The sequence below is a fragment of the Sparus aurata genome, chromosome 4 (assembly GCF_900880675.1).
Source record: "Sparus aurata chromosome 4, fSpaAur1.1, whole genome shotgun sequence".
NCBI lineage: Eukaryota > Metazoa > Chordata > Actinopteri > Spariformes > Sparidae > Sparus > Sparus aurata.
The window spans coordinates 12,710,344-12,736,106 of NC_044190.1; the positions used below are offsets into that span (position 1 = coordinate 12,710,344).

Genomic DNA, 25,763 nt, shown 5'->3' on the forward strand with positions numbered 1-25,763 from the left:
GTCATTTATTTCTCAGTCTTTATTACCAAAAAATACAATGGTAAAGTAGTGATATCATAAAGCCTAAGATGTTTTAAAAATAAATAAACAAAAAGCAAGCATCACACTGCTGTCTGAAACAACTCCATGGTGAACATACAAAACATGAGAAAAAATACACCGATGAGGACAGACATGTTAAATCTTCTCTACCTCCTTTGGTTTAAATACATGCAGCTCATTTAGCTGTATTTAGCTTAACACTGTCAGCTACCTCAAATAGACTGGGAGTAAATAAGATCAAAGCCTAAATTAAATCAGAAACTTTATTTTCTTAACTTGATTGTTCATTTTTTTGTTTTATTTTAATTTGTTTACAAGATCATCAAAAAATAGAGTTTATCCTTTTTTTTTAAGTCAGTTTTAAGGTTCTGCAGTCTTCATCTACAAAATGTACACACTTAAAATACAGTACCAAGTGTTTGAGCTAATTTGTAGTTAAAATGGCTAGTAATATGAGAAAAGACAGATTCACATTCTTTGTTCTTTATCCATGTCCCCCAAATTGCTGCATGAAACCTCGTTGTGGATTTGGATCTATGGAAAATATACTGAGGCGTTCAAATAATACCCAGCATCTTCACAAATATCAAGACTTTTGCCTCAACCATTTTGCGCCCAAATCAAAGTATGGCTCTCTTGGTACATGTGATAACTGAGTGAAGTTTTGGCAGAGTTTAAAATGATAGTTTCAACACAACACCATGAACCAAAGGCACAATAAACTCAAACAAAAGACACATTTTTGCTTTCAAATATGGCACAAATGTACAGTTGCTCAGAAACAGGTAAACAGACACATCCTCTCCCTCCTTGCAGTGTCTGCTGTATGTGTTGACACACTTTTCAATTTGTGACATCAAATGGGATGTATCACAGCCTGCAAAATCCCACTTGACCCATTTCCATCCACCACAAGGAAATGACCCAAGTTACATTTCCCAGCCATTGGGTGAACTTTTCAGTTATTCCAACACATTTTGATTGAATTTTTTTTTTGTCTTCACATGCTGGTGACTAAGCTAAAATCCTGAAAATATCTGAAATAATTTTGTTGTGCTTTAAATAATATAATTAGCTTTTTTGTAACTCAGAAGAATAGGCCTTGGTACATGTTCTGACTGACACCGCAGTGCTTGGATTTCAAGTTATTTTGACATTCTAAATGATCAAATATACTGCACGGTCACTGAGTTCAGAGAGTTCATTACTACTTGGATGCCGTAAAGGAGCGTATCCGAAACAGCAAGTTGCAGTGAGTCAGTTGAACCAGGAGGTCTGCTTGTAAACTGTGATGGGTGTTTGCAGTTTGGGTAGCAATTTTACTGCCACCTTTGTTTTCACTCCCAACTAAGTTTATCAACCTTTTGGGATGACCAGACTGCTTGTTGTTGCCTTCTAGCCTAACACTGCTAATGCTAACTTATATTTGACACCATAGATGGAAAAAAGGTTTATAAAAAAGGCATGGCTAAAAATTCAACAGCCTTACTGTAATGATAGCATGTGGTGCAAATGAGGCCTATGAACAAAGGGAACATAAATTCTGAGCTCTAGCAAATGTTTGGACTGCATTTACTTTCTCATAAAACATAAGCAAAGCCAATTTGTTTACATCCATCTTTGCAGGCACATTGCTGCAAATCCTTGACATTAGTGCCACCTGTGGCACATTGGAGTAGTGTGGAGACATTGACGGGAGTGTCTGTCAGGTCACCCATGTTGCCCCTTCTGCACGTGACAACCAACCCACAGACCAAGTCATAACAAAAACATTTCTATAGAGGTTTAATATGGCACAGGGAGCCTTTAACCAGAATCAATTTATAGTGTGAAATCATAAAAAAACTGTCAGATTAATAGTAATAGGTCTGATAGACAGAGCAGGGCTGCGTTGTGTCTGTGTGTGGTACTGCTCAGCCCAGTCTTTTAGTCTCACTCCTCATTTACATGCAAGCCATGTTAATCAGACAAGAGGAACACTGAACTCACACTGTTAATTCATTTTTTTTTTAAAAATCCAGACATAGGACCGTCCTTAATTCTGCCTCATAGAGTTGTAAATTAAAAGCCAGACAATAATTATGTGCTTTGATAATGAGAATACCAGGCCAGGTAACAGGTCTCCCAGATAGCGATTTAATTTTGTTTTATCCACTACCCTACAAACACGCAGACAATTTCAAGCTGTTACGTCGGGCAGAGAAGGGTGGCATGAATTATGGATATTCCATTTTATCTTAATTTCCTCAGCTTCTGTCTGTGTGGATGTACGAGAGGGATGGCATACTGATGAATTAACTTGACACAGCATGTCCTGCATGACTGGAATGCATGATACATTAGATGGGTAAAGAGTGTTTGTTTTAAAAGAATAATCTGTTATTTGACCTCATCTTCTATCCATGTTTACATTTCTGTTATTTTAAACATTTTGATGCGATTTTGATGGGTTTTTCAGGCAGTTGGCGTTTGTAGCAGAAACAAGAAATGTTTTTCCTTGTAGAGATCTCTGGTTATCTACACGAAAGCACATTTTGTTCGCATTGCAATCGGACATTATGACAGTTTAAATAAATATTAATGTGCAAAGAATATTTCAGTTGTTACTAACATCCATCTGGGTGACTAGTCAAATTCAATCTGGGCCAGTGCTCCCTAACATTTGTTTTTCTGCACAGTCAGCATCATATCAGAGGTTAGGGTTAAATGTTTTCCCCTTTATGTATGAAAAAATAATTTCAACGCAGTGAGGCAATCCATCACAGTAAACATGCAGCCTTCATAATTCTTCAAATCCAAGTTAACCTAACTGTGATGAGTTTTTTCATCAATACATCACACTCCGGCCTCCAGTCACAACAACAAACCTCAAATACACGTTGCCTTCCAAACTTTTTTTTTTTTACATCCATGTTTTCTTATTTCAGGCATGTTTGTTAGCGTAGACAGCAGTCATTTCAAGTTGTGTTTGATACTAGAAAGTTTTTCTATTTTAAAAACACTGAGAAAAAGAGTACAAGTTATTATAAAAATGGTATTATATACAACATCAATTGCATGGGCTATAAAAAAGATGGACTATACCTTCCATGACAACTCTAAAGGGATAAGTTCAGTCAAAAATGAATATTCATTATTGTATCATCCCCATGGTGATGGAAAGTGTCATAGTGCACATAACATTCCTGAAGCTTCACAGCAGCCAAAGTCTCTGGGTTCTAAGATTCCAAAGTGACATTTAGCTCAGCAGCTACATCAAAGATCTGATCCTAAAAGGTCCTGTGCTGTAAGAGAAACATCTTTTTGAGTCTCATTCTCAACTGAGGCATGTGACTGACGTTTGATTTTGGATGGTTTGATAATATTGGATGGAGCCATTGAATGTTTGTTGTTTTTAAGGTTTTGTCTTGAAGCTTCAAAAATGTTTTGCAGACTACGAATCTTCACCCTACCTTAGCCGGGGGGTGAGCATATAGTACATTTTCATTTTTGGGTGAATTTATCCTTTAAAGTGAGTCGAGCACCACAATCACAAGTGAAAACAGGCGTGTCTGATTCAATAAAACATATCCCTGCTTTAAAATATCTAGGCACCATTCAATTAAAATTAAAGTCCAACCTATGCCATCTTCCCTTTTTATCATTCCTTTTGTCGACATGCCCTATACCAATACCTCTTTCGGCAGTAGATTACAATCAAGTCGATCAAAGACCAATTTCTACCTGCCCTAGTCAACTTCCATTCCTTTGAGAACTATTACTTTCTCCTCTCAAGACACGGCTTTATAAATGATCCAACGAATAAAATTACAGTCACTCATACAAACAAAAAATGTTTTAAAATGATAATTTGCCTCTTTAAATTTGTATAACGGAAACGAACATGCATAAAAATAAACTCAAGCTGTGATACATGCTGTGAGTTTGCACATGTACCTACTCAAGCCTCGACTGTGTTGGATTAAATACATTAAATACAACAGTAGCAATAAAAGAGCTGCCTCATGGTCAGTATATGAATTAGACTAGAAAATATGTTACTCTTTTTTTTGTCCATTTCTGGTGAGGGATTGATTGGTTTTGTGAGGTATGAACTTGTCCCTGTATAGTGAAAAGTCAGACTTGGGTTAGAGCTCGGGCTTGTCCCTTGAAAACTTAATTACTATCCTGCAGACACATTTTGTGTCTCTTTAATGTCAAATTATTTGACATAAATATCAACGGCTTATAACATAGAAAGAAAAGTGTAAAAATAAAGAAAAGAAAGAAATAAGAAAAAGGATCAGCCACAAGGTGAGTAATTTCATATTTTTTCTCTACGGCTGTTAAAGGAGTGTGCCTTGTAGTTACTGCAGTCTCACAGTTGTTACCTTTTATACCACACCGACCTGACAGAAAATTCCGATGACAATTAACTCAGATACAGTGTACGTGTAATGGTTACAGCGGATATCCACTACAACCAGGGGTAAAGAAACATAATGAAATACTTCTGGGGGCAGCGGATCATAGCAAGAGTGCAGGGTGGGCATTAATAAAAAGAGAAGCATTGAGGGCACAGCTCACTCTGCTGTCTGGAGGCTTGGTGGGGCTTCTGGTTGTTGCTGCTCCTTGTTAAGGATGATGCTGATGATGTCTCCCTCGTGCTCCTTCATGTGATCCATCAGCCGCTCCTTACTGGTTGACTCAAAGCCACAGATACAGCAGCAGAACAAGAGCACACAGTACTCCATAGGTGGCTGGCCTGTGCGTGGCTGGCTCTGGGCCTGAGACTGGAGCTGAGCGGGGTCCTTCCCATGGGGGCTCGGGGTGTCACCAGGCCACTGTGAAGGGTCTGTGGTGGGTGTGGGCAGGCTCCCTGAGCTGTCCACAGCTGTCGTCGTTGTTGCAGATGTGGGTGTTGGCAGTGGTTCAATTGGGCCCTTTGCTTTGTGCTTTGAGGTCTGGGTGACTGCAGGGCTCTCTGCCCCTGACTCCAGCACTGCAGACAACTTCTGAGGAGCTCTGGGGGAAACAAAGGATGGAATTACCCAGAAGAATACAGCAAGAGAGGGAGCAAGACTAAATGAGAGTGTTAGCTCATAGAGGAATATTTCTTATCATCTGTGCATTATTTTTGTTTGTGGCATTTGTTGGTCGATAGATGTATGAAGTTTGTTGCTGCCCATGATCTTAGAATCCCTATGATGCAGTGTATATTTGTTAGACAGCTAACAGTTATTGGAGTACCGTGAGGGATGAAAACCTGTTAAAGGTCAAGTTTGAAATTAGCTGAAAAGCTGTAAAAAAAATATTATACAATATTTAGTCAGTGAGTCAAAAAGGAATCCACTTTAATTGTTTAACTGCTCACCCTATTTGTTGTTCTGGGAGGTCTCACAGGCTAGAAACATCTGTACAATAGAGGACAACAAGACAACAATACAGAGTGCATGTATTGATTGTTTACTTATTTTTGGAAGCTCTGCTTGGTTTAAATGTCTTCAAACAGTCTCCTTTTTCTTTTATTGTATATGGTTACTAAAATTAGAAATGTGCTTGCTGAATGTTGCCTCAACTCAGGGACTACAGACAAGATCAAAAATGTGTTTTAGCTCTTTGGTGCAGTAACTATTGTACATTGTTAAATTAACAAAAAAATTTAATAAACTAGATCAATTCCCTCCCAGTTTCAACCACTTTTATCTGGATGTAGGACCTCTTTTAATTGTATTAGTGCCTAAGTCAAAGTTATGCAAAAATGTACCTTCACTGAAAGGGTACATGAATCACTATTTAACACGTGTGAGGTGGTGCTGACACACCAGGCAGATGGTCTGATGTTAGTATCGTCTGTGAGCATTTGTGGCTCTAGTTGTAGCAACGTGTTTTGCATCCTTGGCCTTAGCCCTCATAGGCAGTTCAGCCAAGTGAATCAGTGAACGAGAAGAGAAACAGAAGTCTGAAGCTGTCGATGTATCCATGATTTCACCCATTTAATGCAGTTACCTTTTTTATTTTTAACTTTTTATCAAAGAAGCTATATTAACAAGAGTAGTTTATTGTCTCTCATATATTTGCAGTCCTGAGTCTTTAGTTTTCAATTTTTCAATAATTAATACAGAATACTGCCACTTGTGGCATGGAGAGGAATTTTCTCCCATGTAAGTTGCAGAGTATACAAGTTAAGTTATTGTGGCTGTCTTCGTGGTGTGTTCAAGTGCAGCTTTTTGGCCCAGACAGGCAACATGAGGCCATGCACTGGTCAGTTTCCATTGCAACTACTTCATCGATGTTTATGTCTGGGCCCTAAGATCGACATAAAATACTGTATTTAAAGATGTGGGCTATAAATGGTGGGCCACAGCTAGTGTAACAAACAACACTAAGTGAAAAGAGCACATAATGCAGCTTTAGCTATACTATATATAAGAGCTCTAAAGCCCTGAAGTTATGGTTCTATGGTGTACTGCCTGTGAATATACGGGAGATATTTGCAAATACAGATATACAATCTGAAATAAACTCAAAGTGCAGAAACCACTCTTCTTGAGTTTATGCGTTTACCGGCTGCTTTGGGAGATGGCCTCATTAATGGCTTTGTTCACTTGCTCGTAGTTGTAGTTCTGGTCTCCGGCGTGCTTCCACATGTGGGATTTGAGTGATGGTGGATGGCTGCACACATAGCCACACAGAGAGCACCTAGAAGAGAGAGGAAAGTATAAGAGAGACATAGCAGACACAATAAGCAGCAGAGTGAAAGCGGATCAAGTTGAGGCCGATCTAGTATGCATAGTGAGGTTCTACTAATCCTTCTCCTACTTTCTATCAAAAGGAATCATTCTGACTCTATACTCCACAGGGGACACTGAGCTGAGAGGCAGAGACAAAGAGTGCAGAGAGGAAATGGGATTTACAGAGCACCGTGCAGTAATTTGTCAAATTGAAAGGAGTTGTGGATCGTGTCTTTATTAACTACTGAAATGCTCAAAGTTGCAAATATCATTTAGGATGGAGTACTCAAGCACACTTCACCTATGACGGCTGACTGGACAAGCTCTTGTGAGAACAGGTTAATCATAAAACCCCTCTATCATTGTAAAAAAGAAGGAAAATCAAGTTCTCAGCCAGCCATTGTTGTTGAGCATATGTAAAATACTGTACTAGGCTACAAAGTTTTCTGAAAATGCACTCTCAGTATGAGTATAGCTTTCTACAGACTGAGATGCTGAGGTGAAACTTCACTTGATCACAATGAGCAAAATCTAAAATCCTGAAAAGTGACTTTATCCACTGGATGGTATTTTTATCCCCTAAAAATAGACATGCTTAGTTGTCATCATTGTCTTTAAGACGTGATCAGATGTTCATTCTGGACAGAGCAGCTGTTCAGACACTCCTGTTGTTTAACACCAGCAGAGAAACAACACAGAATAGAATTGAATAGACAGGTGGTTCAGTGCAACCCAAATCAGTGAGAGAATGCCTGGAAATTCAAAACAATTGGTGAATTATAAATGGACTGATTCTTACTGTGTGTTTCCATCTGTCTCTGTACTTTATGAAATTTCTTACAAAAAGTGTTTGAGAATTTTTTTTGGTTCATGCTCAATGCTCGAATGCAAGTCAGAAATTTAGATGCCAAAATAAAGGGACTATTAATCACCACAAAGAGGCAAGCTCCCTTTGGTGACCAAAAGGTAGTCCAACTGTCAGTGGCTCGATTTTTGACCCATTAAAGTGAAACTCTCACCAAATTGCAACCAAGGCTTTTTTTATGATTGAATATGAGTCAAACCTTCGTGTAAATGCACAATTTTTCTTAGTGTTTTAAAAATAGCGATTTTGATGCCATCATATCCCTGCCCCTAGCACTCCCGTTCAAAATTAACGTTCCCCGAAAACGAAACTACGGTAAATCTTAAAAGTGCCTCTCTCGTCATAATTATGCATTTACCCGAAGGTTTGACTCATATTCAATCACAAATAAAGCCTTGGTTGCAATTTGGTGAGAGTTTCACTTTAACCTCTACATGGGCACATAGATAGAATTTTCTTTTTTCAGAAATTCACAGTTTTTACAAAATCCCACTGATATTTCTCTAAATCGTATTAAGAGAAAAAGTTTAAATCAAGGGATTCTTATTGCAGACTGAGTGAACATGGAACCTTTAAAGGGGAACGCCAACTACTGAACATAATTAACTTGTCAGGGGTGTACTACTGAGCCTGTGAAAATGATTGTCGTCTTGTCAATTCAGAGAAAATAAGCTGTGATAAGCCTGAAGACATCGTCAGGGTTATCACTGCTTGGCCAAGGAGACTACAGATTTAGAAAACAATGACTGCATTACAAGTAGAGTTAGAAAGTCAGAGGGTCCAATGATATTTTTAGTTGCACTAAGGGAGGTAAAAGAAACAGGTTTTTTAAAGCTTGACCCATTTTATATACTAATGATGGTTTAACATCTAACTTGCCTGCTTTTGTTTTGGTTTTAATAAACACTGGTGTGTTTGACTGTGTAGTTTTGTTCTTTTGGGCCAAACCCAGACCAACCTGCTTCTGGTGGTCCAAACTGACTCACTGGTACCTGCTCTGGTATCAACAAAGACAAATAAACAGGTTCCTTTTTTTAAATCGGTCCCTCTCAAACCACTGTACTACATTTTAAGTGCAGTAATATATAACTCAAGTGACCCTTTAACAGAAAAAGAATGATGTTGTCAGATATTGTTACTGTATGGAAACATGGGCATTCCAGCCCTGCAGGCACTGATGACAGTATAATTCAGCACAAGCATTCAGTGAAGTGGAAATCAGCGATTGGTGCCACGCTCAGAGTTGAGCATATCTAACATTTTAAGGAGAGAATATTCGGCCTCATTCACTTTTTCCACCCACTAAACACTAACGCTGGATCATAAGTCAACTTCTCAAGGCTGTTGGCACCATTAAAGTGCATAAATTTGAACGCAAAGGTTTACAACGAGAAACTTCCTTTGGCTCTTTGTTCTCACCTCAGAGTTGCAGCATTCATGCTATCATACAACTCAGTAGTGAATGCATGTGTGATGTTTCTCACCTGTACTGCTCCAGGAGCTGCATGGCCTGGTGCTCCTGAGGGTGCCTCCTCATGTGGCTCTTTAAGCTGTTCATGTTGGTGGTGGCAAAATCACAGCTACAGCACCTGGCAGATGGAGAGAAGAACATGAAGATAGAGTGGTTGGTTTAACAAGCGGCCTTGTAAGGTCTTCATGTTGCCTCTTTAGACTTGTAGCCTGAAGGAAGGATCAAGGATTTACAGCAAAACAGAGGGAATTGCCCCTTCAGAAAATCACAATGTTTCTACTTTGCTGCACTTCGGACATTGCTGCTTTTTGAATTGTAATCCCGCTGACAAACCAACCAAGAAACAGAGGCATGTGAAAATATAACCTCCTTGGCAGAAGTAATAAAGCATTAAATAAAATACAATACTTTGGTAGCATGTTCAGTAATAGTAAACTATATCAAGTATATATAACATAAATAAATCAAATACTATACAAGGTCTGCAAACAGAGGCTGAACCCATCTCACAGTCAATGCCACTGTATTAAAATACAGCACCAGACAAAAACAGACAAGAGTTTCACTTTATAATGAGAGGCTTACAGATTTGACTGACCCAGACAAAGAATTTATGAACAACATCAAAAATTCAAACAGACTTAGCATGAAAACGTTTCAACTGAGAAAAACTGTTGGATTAATCAATATATAATGTTTTAGTTTAAATAATATAATATTTATTAAACTAAAACAAATTATTAATTACTTTTACAAATACATTTTAACATTATTACTCTTTTAGGCTCTCTGGTGCATGGCTTACGGTGTGATAGTTTCACAATAAAGTGACCTTGCCTGAAGGAAATTTTAAGACTTCGCTGCTTCCAGCTTTGGGCATTAGGAGAGGGCAATTACTTGACATTGAAGCAATATATTTGGCTATGTTTTGGTTAGAAATGACTATTACAAAGTGTGCACAGTAATGTAAAGTGCAGAACTTAATAGAACAGTAATGACATTTCTGTGTGCGATTTGTTTTATTTTTGGTGGTCTTACCATCAAACAAGATGTGACATGTTAGTAGGTGAATGTTAGAGGTGCTGGTAGACAGATGTTATTTTAGGATTGGGCCAGCTGGCTAACTGCTTATTGTAGAGCCATATGTATTTTGCAGACACAAGAGTGATCGATCTTCTCAACCGACTTAATGTGTACTTAAAAGTGATAGTTTGACATTTGCTGTAGGTATGACATGATGTAGATTTTTTTCAGATGATACAAGCAACCAAACAGTCTTCACTGTCTGGGTCTACTTAGGTTGTTTTCTGTCATGAGCGTATCAGCAACATGTGTGTTCTTCTCCTCCTTCTACAGTGTTTATTGGTGTAACACAACAACTTAAAAAAGGTGCATACTGCCACCTGCTGTATCAGACTGTGTACATGCTGCACTTAAGTACATGAAGGCAATTTCGCTGCGTATTATCAACTCTATTTAGGGACTTTAATCTAACCAATACTGATTAATGGCCACTAATATAAATGTACCAACATTGGATTTCGGCCAATAATTTATCAACATATATTGTACATCTCCAATTTGCTGTGTTTCCTGAGAATAACGCATCATAATAATACAGAAAACAAGAACAATTCCACCTTTAATATAAACATACCATGATAATGGTAAAAAACACAATGTCCTTTTTAAAAATTACAAATTGTCAGTAAGCACACTATACAATCAAAGCTGACCAATAACTAAGCCTGAATTTAAATGATTCATTAAAACACAATTTACAAGCTCACTTGTAAAGCCATATGTGAAGCTCACACTTCTCACATTCACTTACCAACACTACTACACAGTATATATCAATATAAATAATTATCTGAGAGAAGTGTTATTCTATTAGGTGCATACCAACAGCCAGTAATAGTGTACCTAACATCTTCTCTATGTAAATGTGATACTCTCTCTTTTTCTTCTTCTTCATCATCATCTACATTTACTGCAAGTGGCTAAAATAAGCAAAATAATTATCTGTCCAACTGGGTCTAGTGAGAACAGGTTCATGACCCTTACCACCTGAGAGATTTTCCAAAGTTCAACTCGCAAATTAAGAAAAGCAGGGTTTCTGCCATTACTACAGTCATACAGAGGAGTACATTTTTAATTACTTGATTTCAGTGAGCGAGAGGAATGAATATCAATGGCACTTCAGTCCATGTAACATAATCAAATTAGACATTTCTGCACTCAATGCCAATTACAATGCTGTTAATAACACATGAAGGAAAGGTTGAATATCAGAATTGGTTCAGTTAGTGCTTCGCCTTCACATACTACTGTTATACTACCCAAATCTGAGGTGCATAGAGAGAAAATGTTGCCTGCTGGGGCATATACATTACTTCAATTTGACTAATTATTATAATGCAACTTTCACAGCTTCTAGTGTGCACTGGCATATTTAATTTTAAAGCTTTAATTTGAGGGTTTCTAATCTAAACTGGGTAAGAACAGCAACCCTGTCATTATCCATCTGCACGGCACTTACAGCTGAAAATCCTCAAAGTTTAATTTCAAATCTAATGTGCCATAGTAGAGAACCAAAACAAGAGAAAACATGCTGTGGTCCTGGTAAGACCGACAGATCACAACATATTTCTGATAGATTTGACATTTAATTCAGATGTGAATGTTTCTTATGTTACAACATTGTAATGTGCAGGTCATCATTTGCAGTATGAATAAATTATAACTTCAGCTTTGCTCGATGGACCACAAACATAATGTGCAAAAGGAAAAAGAGTATAATTAAATGTCAACATTTAATTTAAAGTAAAGCATGAGAGCACAAGAACAATGGTAAAATATATATGTACAGTAGACATAGAGGTACAACTCGCATACAGTAAGTACATTTAGCTTGTTGCCCAAAGATTTTAAAGATAATCTTTTTAACCCCATTTGAACATACTGTACTTGTTAAATTATTTATAACTGTATCATCCAATAGTTTCCACTCCTACTTATGCCTTCATATCATCTGCCAACATGACAGTTGACCATTGTGGTCAGAAAACAACAATTCAATGCCATCTGACCTTTTCCAGAGCATAGAGAAATCCTGTTCTGTGTATTTTTGTACATTTGACCTTAGAACAAAGGCGACAGCATACTGTTAAGAAAGTTGACGCAAACACCCGTATGTGTTCACACCTCAAGGAAGCTTCAACACAAAGGCCGAGTGCTAATACTGCATGTATGGAGAGAGACATAGTGGGGGTGTCGAGTGAGAAGTTGTGACTGTGCCTATGCTGAGATCACAGTTCTGGTCAGAGCATACTTACTTACTGGGCATGTACTGCCATCTAATGTACCTTTCTAAAATGACAAGTAAAGCTCCTGCACATCTTGAAGTGACGTCTCTTGCATGAGAACAAGCACTTAAGAAGTCTCACTGTCTGGAATCTATTTGGTGAGCTCAATGTCTGAAACAGTAAATGAAAATCTTCACTGATCACTATCACTACTGCAACACAGAACACAACAGAAAAAATACAAATGTTAGTGAACTCAAAAAGATATTCTGTTCACTTGAATCTACCGACAACAAGTTAACCACGCACCTCATTTCAGTTGTGCTTTTTAAAACTTAAAGGATTGCAGGCCCTGAAACTGATGATGTGAAGCTGTATCCTAAACCCTTGTTAGGGCAGGTTTATTTGTGTAAAAATCTGGCCAGTGGATTTGGCCGTTTCCAATCATGATTGTAACGTTTGCAGTAGACACAGAAACCAATGCAACCCCTTTGGAATTTTTTAGCGGACGTTGTAGCTGTCCCTCTACCATCGCTGCTCTGAGTCCCTCATTACTCCTTGCAGCCTACATAAGTTTCATCAAGCCGTCTCTCCAGGTGAGTGTTACCAACGTGCTACCGGTGAACTTAATGGCTGTTCAACAGACATCACAAATGACCAGAATTTTGCCCAGTTTTCCTACTTTCCCTTAAAATCAAAATGTCTTCCAATCCTTACAATTAAGGGTGCATTGTAAGTCATACCAGTGTTGTCGGACATAATGTTTTTGTTTATTCCTCACAAGCATGGATCCAAAAGCAATGGAGGCGGTGTGCTAAGTTAGTTATGGTTAAAGTTATGCAAGAGTCTCGCTCTGAACTTTAAGTATAAACAAGATTTAGAGACACTGTGCAGAATTAGCAGCTACGCCTCAGTCAATTGATTGTTAACTAAAATCAGGCCATCATCCAATTCAGTCCATATCTAGAATGTTTAACACAGATGTTCTTATCGCTGAAGCTTTAAAACTTTACTTTGCACCATACATATGTATTCCTTCATGTACTCCTATACTGTGGATATGTAAGAAAATGCATGCCTAAATGAAGTTTCCTTAAACTATCTTTTGTTATTAAAGGAAAAAAATCAAAATGTTAATGAACCCAAAGCCATCACCAGGGGACTATGCTTTACAGGCCTTAAGTTGAATCAGTTCAATTCAAAGACTTCACTCAGAACCTGAGGACAACAATAAAATTGTAATGGTCAGTGAATGGTGTTAGTATTTGTACTAAGATGATAGTGGTGCATATCTACAAGTTTTATTTTATTTATTTTTTTATAACTCACCGATAAGGCTTGTCAGAGTTATGAATCCGTCGGTGATTCCTCACCCCAACATATGTAGAGCTGGTGTAGTCGCACACATCACATTTATACATCTTCGGCACACCACATTCTGTAACAGAGCACAACATAAAAAGACAAATAACCTTCTAAGAACACTGACATAAATCACAAGGCACTTTGTGGAAACTGACGGTTGTTAGCTATGAATTGAAACATCTACAAAAATATCAAAATATCTTTCTACATTTGAGCAGATATTGAGGTCATAGAAACAAATCTTACCTTCGTCTGTTACCCGCTCAACTTCCTCAACATTGGCCATGGTTTCAGTGACCGGTGTGAGTGCGGCCATGTCACTGGTGAAGCTATGGTGCTCCCTTTCATGATTTCTTAACTGACTCTAAGTAAGGAAATAACAGACACCATCAGATATCTACACAAAATTACGATATATGCAGTTAACATTAAAAACAGCATTTCACACAAATTTCCACCAACTTGGCACCTGTCATCCAAACAGACTGAGCCCTATCGGACGTTTGATTTTTATCTTAACTACCTTGTCATGGTCAAAAGTTTACATATACCAAGTAAAGAAAATGTATATCATGGCAGTCTTGTAACAATTTCTTATTCTTATGTGTTGGAATGAGTGGACCACATACTACTTTGTCACAGAAAATATTCATGAATGTTTGATTCAAATCATGATGTATTATGGGTCCGAAAATATACATACAGTATACAGTTTTCATCTCAGTTACCTGCTTTTGATAGCCATCAACAAGCTTCTGGCAGGCTTCTGGCTGAATTTTTAACTACACCTATTAAAAGTATCTGTCAGTACGTTTACATGCACAGCTTAGTCAGATTACAGTCATAGTTCGACTATGCTGCTCAATCGGACAACTGCAATTATCCGAGTATACATGCCAGTGAGAAAATCGAATTACTGGCCGAAAGCATGTCATACCCCGGTACGCTAGGTGGCGCTCTACCCATTTCAACTAGTGTTAACGGCGCACCTCCAGCTGACCTCTTTACATCACCAGCTGCCTCGGCATTCAAGAAAGATGGCGTACGAAGAGCGAGACGAAGCTACATCTTTGTACACTTCGTATATGGTGTACATGATAATTACACAAACTAGGTGCACTCTGGCGCTCTTTCTTGCGGTGATTTCGGAGGAAAGACGCCGCCGCCGCTGCCGTCCGTCTACTTCCGGCTCACGGCCCCGGGGAAAAATCTCGCGCCTGCGCAGAACGCAAAATCCGATCTGATCTGCTGGAAACGTATACATGCAGGAGTAATGCGACTTTCAATCGAATAATCTACGTGGTGTAATTCGACTATGAGAAATCCGATCCGGTCCGATTTTAGTCAGACTAAGGTGTATACATGCATCTTAAAAATCCGTTCATAGTCAGACTAATGCAGTAATTCGGTTTTCTTGAGTGTCATGTAAACGCACTGTGTGAAGTTCAAGTAAATTGCTTGTTTGGTCAGCACAGTCCACATGTTCTTAATGGGGTTCGAGTCACGACTTGGGAAGACCATTCTAAAACCTCAATTCTAGCCTAATTTTGCCATTGCTTTACCACTTTCGATGCTAGTTTGGGAAATTTAAAAAAACTTGCTGTGGCTAATTCATTCATTAAGAGGAGGAAATTCGCTAAATTTACGCATTTCCTGTTCAAATACATGAAAGAACAGTGAGGTGAGGCAACGACGAGCTGTGCCTCACATCTGACGGCGCTGTGCCACACACACTGACTGACAGGCAGTTGGTGCATGCACATTGCTGTCTCTCTTTATATTGCCATTATACATGTTTGATTACACATGTGCAACACATGCTGAGGTTCCACAGTCTGTCTAATATATTTAATGAATGTGTGTGACATATTTAGGCTTTCTGATCGGCCATAAAGGTGCAGTGAAAATGCACAGGGTGACGCAGAAAGTACCATGCCGCACTGATAGGGGGCAGTGTGGAGCTCCATAGGCACAACGCATGTCGCTGCATGCTCTTCTTCTACTCAGAGAAAATTGAAATACAGTTGTGCCTTGACTTATGAGTTTAATTCGTTCCGTGACGGAGCTCGTATATCAAATCAATTTGCTAACGTGCATGTCTAGGGGTGGGTAAAAATAATGCACTGCAATAACTTTTTTCCCTATTCAATATCAATTCAGAAAATCCTCTGCCCGCGTCCTCGCTCGAGGGTCGGAGGGTGATGCGCCGTGAAAACACTGTCATAGCTGCCGAGGCGGGTGGCTCTCTTTCAGAGAGCGGTGTGAAACTCCCAGCGCCGCAGGTCTCACCCTGGCCACTGCACCGTGAGCCCGTTGGTACCACTCTCCTCCAGGGAGGGAGGGGGGTTCAGTGTCAACGTTTTACCCCCTCGCGTCTAGCCAGAGGGCAGAGGGACCACGGTTATGTCTATGTTTATGTCGGACAAAAATGAACCATGCAGTCCCAGAAACAATGGCACTTTCTCAGCTTTACTATGGTTTCACTAATTTATAACTAAACACATCGTGTGCCTTTTTTTACATTTCACTTCGAACTAGAACTTCCTAAAGGAATGATTTATAATTTATTATGTTTATTAGCCTACTACTTATTACAGAATCGACTATTGAAGCATTTAAATCAATATTGAATTGAATCGATATTAAATCGAAATGCGACCTAAAGAATCGAAATAGAATTGAATCAAATCAAATCGTGAGGTTCTTAACAATACCCAGCCCTATGCATGTCCGTCTAGCTATCGAGTGAGACATGGGATGCTGGGCGGATGTTACAGCATTCACTGTGGCGTTCGCTATGCCAACTTAGTGGTGGGGTATCTGAAGCTGGCTCGTAACCCGAATTTTAGCTCGCAACTCAATGCGAAAAATTGCCCGAGAGACAGCTCCTATCTCGAAAAATGTGTTAGTTGGGACACTCGTAAGTCAAGGTACCACCGTATAAGTTACTATTTTGGGTTCATAATTGGGTTCATATATTTTTACATCCGACTCCAGTCAGTGCCTCACCAGTCATGAACCTAACCACATGTCACTGTACCACCACCATGCTTGACAGTAGGTATGGTCTTCTTTGAGGTAAACATCTAATCTTCTCTCCTCTAAACATATTGCTGCTCATTTTGGCAAAACAGACATTTCTGTTTCATCCGACTACAGAACTTTCCTTGTCCATGTGATCAGCAAACTTCAGTCGAGTTTTACGGTGCAGTGACTAGTGCAAGGGCTTCTTTCTTGCATGGCAGCTTCTTAGCTCATATGTTGATGCAACACACTTGACAGTGGACTCTGTCACCTGTCTTCAAACAGCTTCCAATTCATTGCAGACTTCTTCTTAGTGTTTCTTTGTTGACCCATGACCATTTTTTTCACAGCAGCAGGTGATTTTGCTTTCTGTTTGCTGAGCTCCTTAGACTTACCCATTGTAGTGTTTGTGGCTGAGTCTAAAGGGTGTATCAAATAAGCCCCATTTAAAACAAGAAAAAAGTCACCAGCCATTATCTATCGTAATCACTCTGGAAGACAAAGTGACAAAGTAGTATGTGTTCCACTGATTCCATCACAGTAAATGAGAGCTGTAGTAATTATTGGAAGTTAAGACTGCCATGATATTTTCTGTGTATATCATAGGAGTGTTAATGTATAAGTAATAGAGCCTTTTCATCTAAGACAATATGAAATACATAAATAAATGGGTTACCTATTCAATTAAACGGGCCATTTGAGGCTGCGATGAGAGCCTTATTGCTTTTTATTGAAATATCTGAACCATGGACATTTAGTGGAGTGTTGATTAACACATAGTGATCTTCAGTGATGCACCGTTTAGGATCATGCCCTCTAATTCACTAGTGAGCCAGCCTTCACTCTTCACGATTAGAAACTTTCTCTGCCTAACTCCTGAATCTTTTGGATAATATGATAAACTTGATGAATGATGAATAATCTTCGCTGCAGATCTCTGCTGGAGCCCCATGATAGCAGTGGAATCAATAGTTTTCTCCTTTGCCTGTATCATCAAACCAAGGCACACTGTGACTGCTGGCTCTTCCAACTTTCATCTTTTACTAACAAGGTCTATCACTTCACACAGGTAATTTAACTTATCTCTTGACAGGTTTTGATGACTGAGTGCCAATTTAGGGAGCCAGGATATGACTGCGGGCAGCACAAGAAAATCCATGAACTTGTAGGATTTCTGATTGCTCTCAATTGGCATTTACCATTTAAAATTCACCCTCAATTATATAGCAGTTTTTCTGTGGTTGCCTTACCTTGCAACCAGGCAATTTTATTGGCTGGTATTGGCCAATAGCTGATATACATCATTCAGCCACAACATTAAAACCAGCTACTGTGCAGGTTCTACTTTGCAGTCAAAACAGCTCTGATAGGTCAAGGCATGGTCATAAGATCTCTGGGGGTTTTCTGTGGTGCCTGGCACCAAGATGTTTTTAATGGATCTTTGGGTCCTACACATTATGTGGGGGGTTTGGGCGTCCATGGATCACACTTGTTTTAGCACATACAACAGATAGCACATTCCCAGCAGATCATTGCATTGTAACAAGATAATCAATATGATTCACATCAGCTGTCAGCCGTTTTAATGTTGTGGCTGATCGGTACACCACAAATACGGATGTGTCCATTTATGTTGTCAAATGTGCCAAATGTGAATACTTTTGTAGTCAAACAAAATGCAGAAAAACTACTTATGGTAACTTATAATAACTGAAGAATGTGAAGAAAAGAAAACTCTGGAAAGGGGAGAAAAAAATGCCTCGAAAGAAAAAGACAGGAAGAGAAAGAAAAGAGTAGTCACCCTAGAAGGAAGGGGAGGGGATTGCTATCTGCAATACAGACAGAAAGGTTAGCTAAAACAATGCTTACAGCAGATGTAACACAGTCAAACCACTTATCTTATTCTAACAAAAGTCAAAAAGTCATGAATTTGCTCACTGTCATGAAAACTAAAAGGCCTCAAATCCTCATATTTGAGACGCAGGGACCAGACAATATACTTCACTTAAAGAAATAACAGTAGATCAAAATGCTTCCGTCCATTGACTACATGTCTCATTGATAAATTGCTTCAGCTTTACAACATAACTACACACTGAACATGTCAAAAGCTGTTATCATCTTATGGTGTATATTACTATATTCCTCACTCTAATTGAATCTATATCTTTATTCCACATTAAACATTTTTGTAATATGTATTTTTAGAAAGAAAAAAAAAGGGCATGGCCGAAATGACATTCAGAACTGTAGAAGGCCAGTTGTAAGTATGGGGCAAAATATAGGTATCATAATGACAGAATATCTTGGCAAAAACGAAGTAATGGTGAATGTGGCCAAGTTATTCAATTTTACCAGCCACACAAGTCACAAACATTAGGTTAGGAAAACATAGCAACACTAATTCTACCCAACATGGAGAAACAGAGCAAACTACCCATCCATCTTAATGCCTTTCAACTCTGTATGGAGTCTCAACCATTGGAATGCCTTATCACTGGTGACACGTCTCTTCACCTTAGCCTGATCATAACGATTCTTTTGAATTTTTTGTTCTTATTTTCACCTCTTTAGCTGTTTCAAAGTCATCTTTCCTTCTTTGCAATATTAGCATGTGCCAGATTTACCAATTTACTCTGCTCCTTTCATTAGCTAGTACTCAAAGGTTGGGTTGGTTAGGCTCAAGCGGGGAGAGTAATGGTTGGTTAGGGTTAGGACAAAAAAAAAAAACAGAGGGTAAGCCTATCAGAGGAGTAGGGTGGTAATTCTTTGGCCTTTGTTTATAATTTACATAATCAGGGCTGTGTAGGAACACTGGATTTTCTTGTCAGCACACTGAAGAGAACTGATAGTGGATCATGAGGAGATATTTGATGGATTTGACAAGCACTACTTTGGGTTAGTGCAATTCGTAACGGTAGACCCCTTAACATAATAAAACAAATCTTACACAATTTTAATATTCTGGTTGCTCGATTACATCTGACATAATAATTAAATGCATTATGTGAACTTTGAAGTCTCCTCACCTTGTAGTGGAAGGCATCTGGGCACAGCTTGCACTGGTACATCCTGGTCTTGCAGTGGTGGATCATATGGCTCTCCAGGTCTTTACTGTCCGAGGCAATATGCTCACAGATAGGACACTGATACGGCTGTCTGTGTCTGTGCACCCGAAGGTGCTGTTTAATGTAGCCTTTATTACCACTGCTGTAATGACACAGGCGGCACCGGTATGGCCTGTCACTGCTGGGGATGTAGTCCACTAGACCACCATCAGGAGAGGCAACCAACCCGTCCATTCCTGGGATGCTACACATGTAACTCCCAGCTCCGTTCCCTGTGACCACACCTGCCATGGCTCCATTTTGGAACTGTGCGTTGTCCTGAAGCTCTTTTAAGATGTCCTCATCTGAGGCATTCTGGTCTGAGCGCTCTCTGAGTCTTTCAATGACAGTAAGCAGTGACAGGCTGATGCCAGCTTTGGTGGCAGGGCCCTCCTCATCTCCTTCGCCAAGACCCAGGGACTGCAAATCTTCCTCTCTGCCCTTGCTCTGAATCTCCAAGTCCATCAGGCCTGTTGTCCCTACATCAGAAACCTTCTGTCCAGCTGCAGTCACCTCTACCAGTTTCTGGCCTGTGTTTTGGCTTTGTGCCTGGGCTGTAAAGGTCTTCAGATTTACCTTGGTGCTCGAGGTGGTGAGCTCGGGTGTCCTCATAGGCATAGCTACCAGGGCCTCAGCAGCCAGAGAGTGCAGGCGGAGGGACTCAGAATGTGTCCTCTTGCGACCAGCAGGGGGGATGTTTTCATCTCGTGGAGAATCACTACTTACAGCAACACTGGACTTAATATTAGTTCCTTCTTCTGGCTGGCTGTCAGCAATGCTACCTGTACTGGAGCCAGATTTCACTTCATCCTTCACTGCCATCACATGATCCTGCTCTTCCTCCTCTGGATCCAGTATACTCGTGGCCCTGTCCACATCTGGGCTGAGAAGGAGAGGGTTAGTTGCCATTCCTGAATCTTCAGCGGAAGGAAGGCGTTCTACGATCACGTTGATATGGCCAGCACTGTTGGGACTGCTGTTGATAATCTTCTGAGCTGATGAAAGTAAGCTGTCTGTAATAGAGGTGCTGTCATGGTGACTATCAATCTCTACCTCAGACTCTGCCTCTGTTGTCACCTGGACCTCCACCATGGGCTCCTCAGAGGCCAGGTCTTTGATGGGGTACTCGCTTTCCTCTTCCTTTGCTACTATTTTTGGATTCTCATTGAGATCAGAAATCGGATGAGTCAATATGTCCCCTTTGTTCTCAACAGCCAATGGACTAGCAAACAGCTGGAGCTTGAAGGCAGTGGGGAGCTTTTGCAGGTTTTTATCTTGAGGAACTGGAGAAAGAACGACTATGTCCTCTCTGCTTCCCACAGTGTTAGCTGCAGCCTGGGCCTCTCTCCTTGTGAGAATCCCGTCTTCATCCTCAAAGATGGGGTAAGAGCAGTCGACCAGGCCAGCGTGCTTCCAGGCATGGGTCTTGAGCATTCGCTGCTGGCTGCACACATAGCTGCAGATCAGGCAGCGATACAATCCATACTCCTCATAGCTATACCATTTCTTCTTCTGTGTTAGCTCCTTGGAACTGTCTACTGGGCCTTTGATCACCTCGGTCCCTATACTGTCACTGTCCCCAGTCCAGTCCACATCTTGCTTTCTTAAAACCTCGTCCATGCCCTCAATGTAGGTATCCGACAGAGTAGGATTACTCTTCAGGTTGTCATCATTGTTGAAGTGCAGCCTGACATGCTCCTCCAGCTGCCCCTGGTCTCTTGATGTAAAGCGACACTCGGAGCACATGAGGATGAGGTCACTGTGCTGCTCATTGTGTTGTTTCAGGTGCTCTTTCAGCAGGGGCAGTGTTTGGGAGAGATAGGGGCACAGGCTACACTGATAGCATGTTACTGTTCTCTTGTGGTCGCTGTTGTTGGGGCTGTTGGCTACCTTCGTTACCATGGAGGTGATGTTGTTGTTACTGTCACCTGACACAGGTGAAGAGAGAGCGACCTCGGCCATGCTGCCATCTAATATCACATCCTCTACACTTTCCTGCTCCTTAAAGTTCCTCTTAATTTTCTTCAAGGGAGAACCTCCCCTGCTCCCCCTCATCACCTCCACACCTCCTCCACCCCCCAGAGCAGCAGCATGTTGGATAGCTCTTTTCTGTCCTGCAAAGTTACAGCGGCGCTGGGGCCGCTTCTCCACAATTTTGCTGAGTTTCTCAATGACCTGGATAAGAGAATCTGCAGCTTGTTTCTGTTGAAAACTCTGTGAGGTGTCCTCCTCAACCACTTGCTGTGTTTGGGTTTGGGAAATTGATCCTAGTGCTGATGGCATGGAGGAGGAGGAGGCGGCAGCATTGGAGGAGTGTGTGATAAGCACAGCTACGTTGCTGATCTCCTCCATGACCTGACAGACAGGAGGGAACAAAGAAATAAGTGTGTTAACTGGTTTCTGCTAAATGGTGCATTCCTTTTTTTTTTTTTTACAACTGATATGGATACCATTATTTCAAAATACTATTTATACACTTTTGTGCCAAAATGTTGCATTCCAAGGTAATACCAGTCCCTCCACAGAATGTGGATTGACAATTGACAATCTGCAATTTTATCCAATCACAGTAATGATGCGGTGTTTGGACAAAATTAGAAGGTCATGCAGAACTCATGGGGACTGGCAATTGCAACATTGCAAACTACTGGAGGGGCTGTAATACATCACACAGTAAGCTAATGAGGCCACCACAATAGTGTACATGGATGTGTTTGTATCTGAATTTGAATCATTGATGCATAAACTGTATTACTGTTCTATAAATAATTCAGTCTCGAGTCAGATGTAACACTGCAGTAAATACTGCTTTCATAGACAAAATAATGACTGACAGAGTTTCTGCTCTGTATCAACCACAATATGCTCGTCGTGGTCAAAAGTGTACACTTGTGAAGCGATGTACATCAAGGCAGTCTTGAGCTCCAGTGATTTCTCCAGCTGATTACTTTTCAGGGCCTGTTTCAATAGGGCTTGTTTGATACATCCATTAGACTCAGCCACAAACACTACAATGGGAAATTCTAAGGATCTCAGCATTGATCTGAAAGGGGGCAGTATTGATTTGAACAAGTCACTTGGAGCCATCGCAAAGCAGTTACAGGCCCCAAGATCAACAACTTTGCAAGTTTAAAGTGCATGGCACAGTAGTGTCTCTGCCACAATCAGGTAGACAACACAAACTATCACCTGCTGCTGAGAGAAAATTGGTCAAGATGGTCAAGAGTCAACCAAAAACCACCAAAAATCTGGTGGAAGACAGGTGTCAGTGTCCACAGTCATGTGTTTTGCATCAACATGAGCTGAGAGGCTGTAGACTATGCTGAAGAAACAAGTTCAAGTTGTTCAACAAATGTAGTTGAACTTAACGGTTTCTGTTGTGTGGAGTAGTTAAGAACTCAGCCAAGGCCTACAGGAGGCTTGTGAATGCACCTAATTAAGGTGAAATTGGCCAAAGGACATTTCATCAAATATAACATTTACTGTATATTTTTGACCCAGTAGATTTGGTCACATATTCAGAAGACCTAGATAATAAATTAATTATTAGGGATGTCCCTAGGAAGTTGAGGCAGAACTCACACACGCACGTAACGTTACTCTGGCAAACCTGTGGATAAAGTGTCTGCAGTGTGGAAATAACTTAAAAGTAGAAAGCGAAAGCACCGCTGTGCAAGGGGGTAACAAAAAAGCTGCATTTAATACTACTCATTTGGTACAATAAAATATTACAGAGAGGGTTATTAAATCAATCGCTCTGGATAACCAGCTCATCTCCGTGGTAGAGGAACAGGGTTTTCTTCGTCATCTGGAGTTTTTGAATCCAGGGTACCAAGCACGGGCTGCGTCTTGCAAATGTTGCAATAGCATTTGCAGAATAAGAAAGAGCCATATGAAAGTATACTTTGTTTCAACAAAATAAAAAGAAATATTATGGAACAGCTTGGATGCAGGTACTTTTTTCTTAATGCAGCTGTATTATCCAAGAAAATATTAGTTAAGCCTAAGTCAGGACTCAGTATTGGCACTAAATATAAAAGGACTCTCCATCTCTCCATTACTTTTTAAAAGAAAATGTGAACCTTTCATATATTCTACATTCATTACACATGAAGTGAAATATTACTAGCCTTCTTTTATTTTAATTTTGATGCTTATCGCTTACAACTCATGAGAATAAAAAATCCATTATCTCAAAGTAGATCAATCAATCAAAATAAGGATTTATAATACAGAAATATGGACCTCCTGGAAACACACAACACACAAACTGACCTTAAAGGACAACACAATTTCCTACTGTTTTACTTTGTGTTTTGTTCTGGGGACCTTATTTTGGCCTGAGAACAGCTCAGTAATGCTGTTATGGAAAGATTTTTATATTTGCGAGTTTGTAATATTACTTTTTTAACGTTGTTAACATTCAAATTCTGAGCTGGAATTCCCCTGTCAAAAGCACAGCATTCTTTGTGAAAAAAAAGAATGTTGCTAGTAAATTTAGCTCTTTGCATTTAGAGCTTTACACAGTAAATATAGCTAAAGCAACTGAAAAGGGTGTTTTACTGGTTCTATCAATTGCATTTTCCGCTAATTAAATCTGTTGAGTAAAAAAGGGGTGTTTTTTTTCCAGCTACAAACAAATACATAATTGACCATACTGACATTGGAGCAGACGGCTGAGGGGATTGGCTTTTTGGAGGAAAGGGGAAGAAGCCCAAATGACCACTATGATAAGTGTGATAGGTCAACTCATTCTTGATAAGCTCAGCCACTGCTGGCCCACAGACAGGGTTTCAAACAGCACCATGTGCATCTGTTTACAGACTTCGCTGAGATAAATTATACAACTCATGTGGTTAAATTCCTTTCATATCAGGAAATCCAACACTTTCCGCTTTCTTACTTTCTGACCACAAATCATCTTCCTCTTTCTCCTACTTCTGCATCTGTATGAATATGTCATAACTGTAGGATACAAATTTGGAGGACTATTTCATCCAAAAACTATTGGCTGTAAACCAGGATAAAAAAGGAGTGGAGCAACACAAAAACTGTCCTCGAGTTATAAACACTGGACCCAAGAACAATTCAGTCAAGAATAATGGGACGTCTTCTATCTAAAATCTCTCATCCCAACAATGTAAATATGCCACAACAAACATCTCACTGTCAAAAAACGTAAAGTGTGTTACTCGCACAGACTACAGCTAGGCTTTCTGTGGTAAATTAGGCACATTTCTATAAGGTTAAATGTGACTGATCAGGGAAGTCTCTCCATAGACCCCATCATGTGGCTGTAACCAGTCTCAGATGAGCACCTGCTATGTCACAATCTAAAAATATTTCATCCACTTTCATTCCCCTGTAGGATGAAGTTGAACGCAGCCTCTCAACTCACACCGAAGCATCGAATAACCACTTGTCCCAAATCTCAGGCTAATGTTAGCTGACAGAATGGAGCTCCTACGACTCTAATTAAAGACTTTCATACGGAATTAAAAAGACGAACATTGAGAGAAAGGCAACAGGACACATACTGCTAGCTTCACAGCTTGCTGCCTGCTATTCAAACACACACACACACACACACACACACACACACACACACACACACAGTGACAGACACCACACGAGTCTCTCACAGTGCTTGCAGTTACACACGACTGTACAAGGGTATTTTAATGATGTTTTCGGTTAATAAGTGACGGAGACGCACATGGCTGTATTTGAATGAAAATATACTCACTGACACGGAATGGCTCGACGCTCTTTGTCCTCAACACATAAAATTGCTTTGTGTTATTCGTTAACCATAAAAAAGTGGCCTCCCTCTCTCCCACATTGCAAAATGGCGAAGATGGAATATCA

The 25,763-nt window shown here is 39.9% G+C and overlaps 1 protein-coding gene across 1 annotated transcript; it reads right to left on the reverse strand.

The window, feature by feature from the left end:
- znf507 (zinc finger protein 507) lies at positions 1-25,763 on the reverse strand. Its single transcript, XM_030414631.1, has 7 exons — positions 25,642-25,763; positions 19,818-22,250; positions 14,011-14,128; positions 13,729-13,837; positions 9,105-9,209; positions 6,589-6,723; positions 1-5,046 (listed from the first exon to the last, which is right to left on the reverse strand). The coding sequence occupies exons 2-7, from the start codon at positions 22,245-22,247 to the stop codon at positions 4,605-4,607; spliced, it is 3,339 nt and encodes a 1,112-aa protein (XP_030270491.1). The 5' UTR covers positions 22,248-22,250; positions 25,642-25,763; the 3' UTR covers positions 1-4,604.

Coding starts and splice junctions, on each gene's coding strand:
- znf507 (XM_030414631.1), bottom strand. CDS start 22,247: ATGGAGGAGATCAGCAACGTAGCTGTGCTTATCACACACTCCTCCAAT. Junction 14,129..19,817: donor CAGATGCCTTCCACTACAAG/GTGAGGAGACTT, acceptor TTCCTTACTTAG/AGTCAGTTAAGAAATCATGA. Junction 9,210..13,728: donor AACTCTGACAAGCCTTATCG/GTGAGTTATAAA, acceptor TCCATCTGCCAG/GTGCTGTAGCTGTGATTTTG.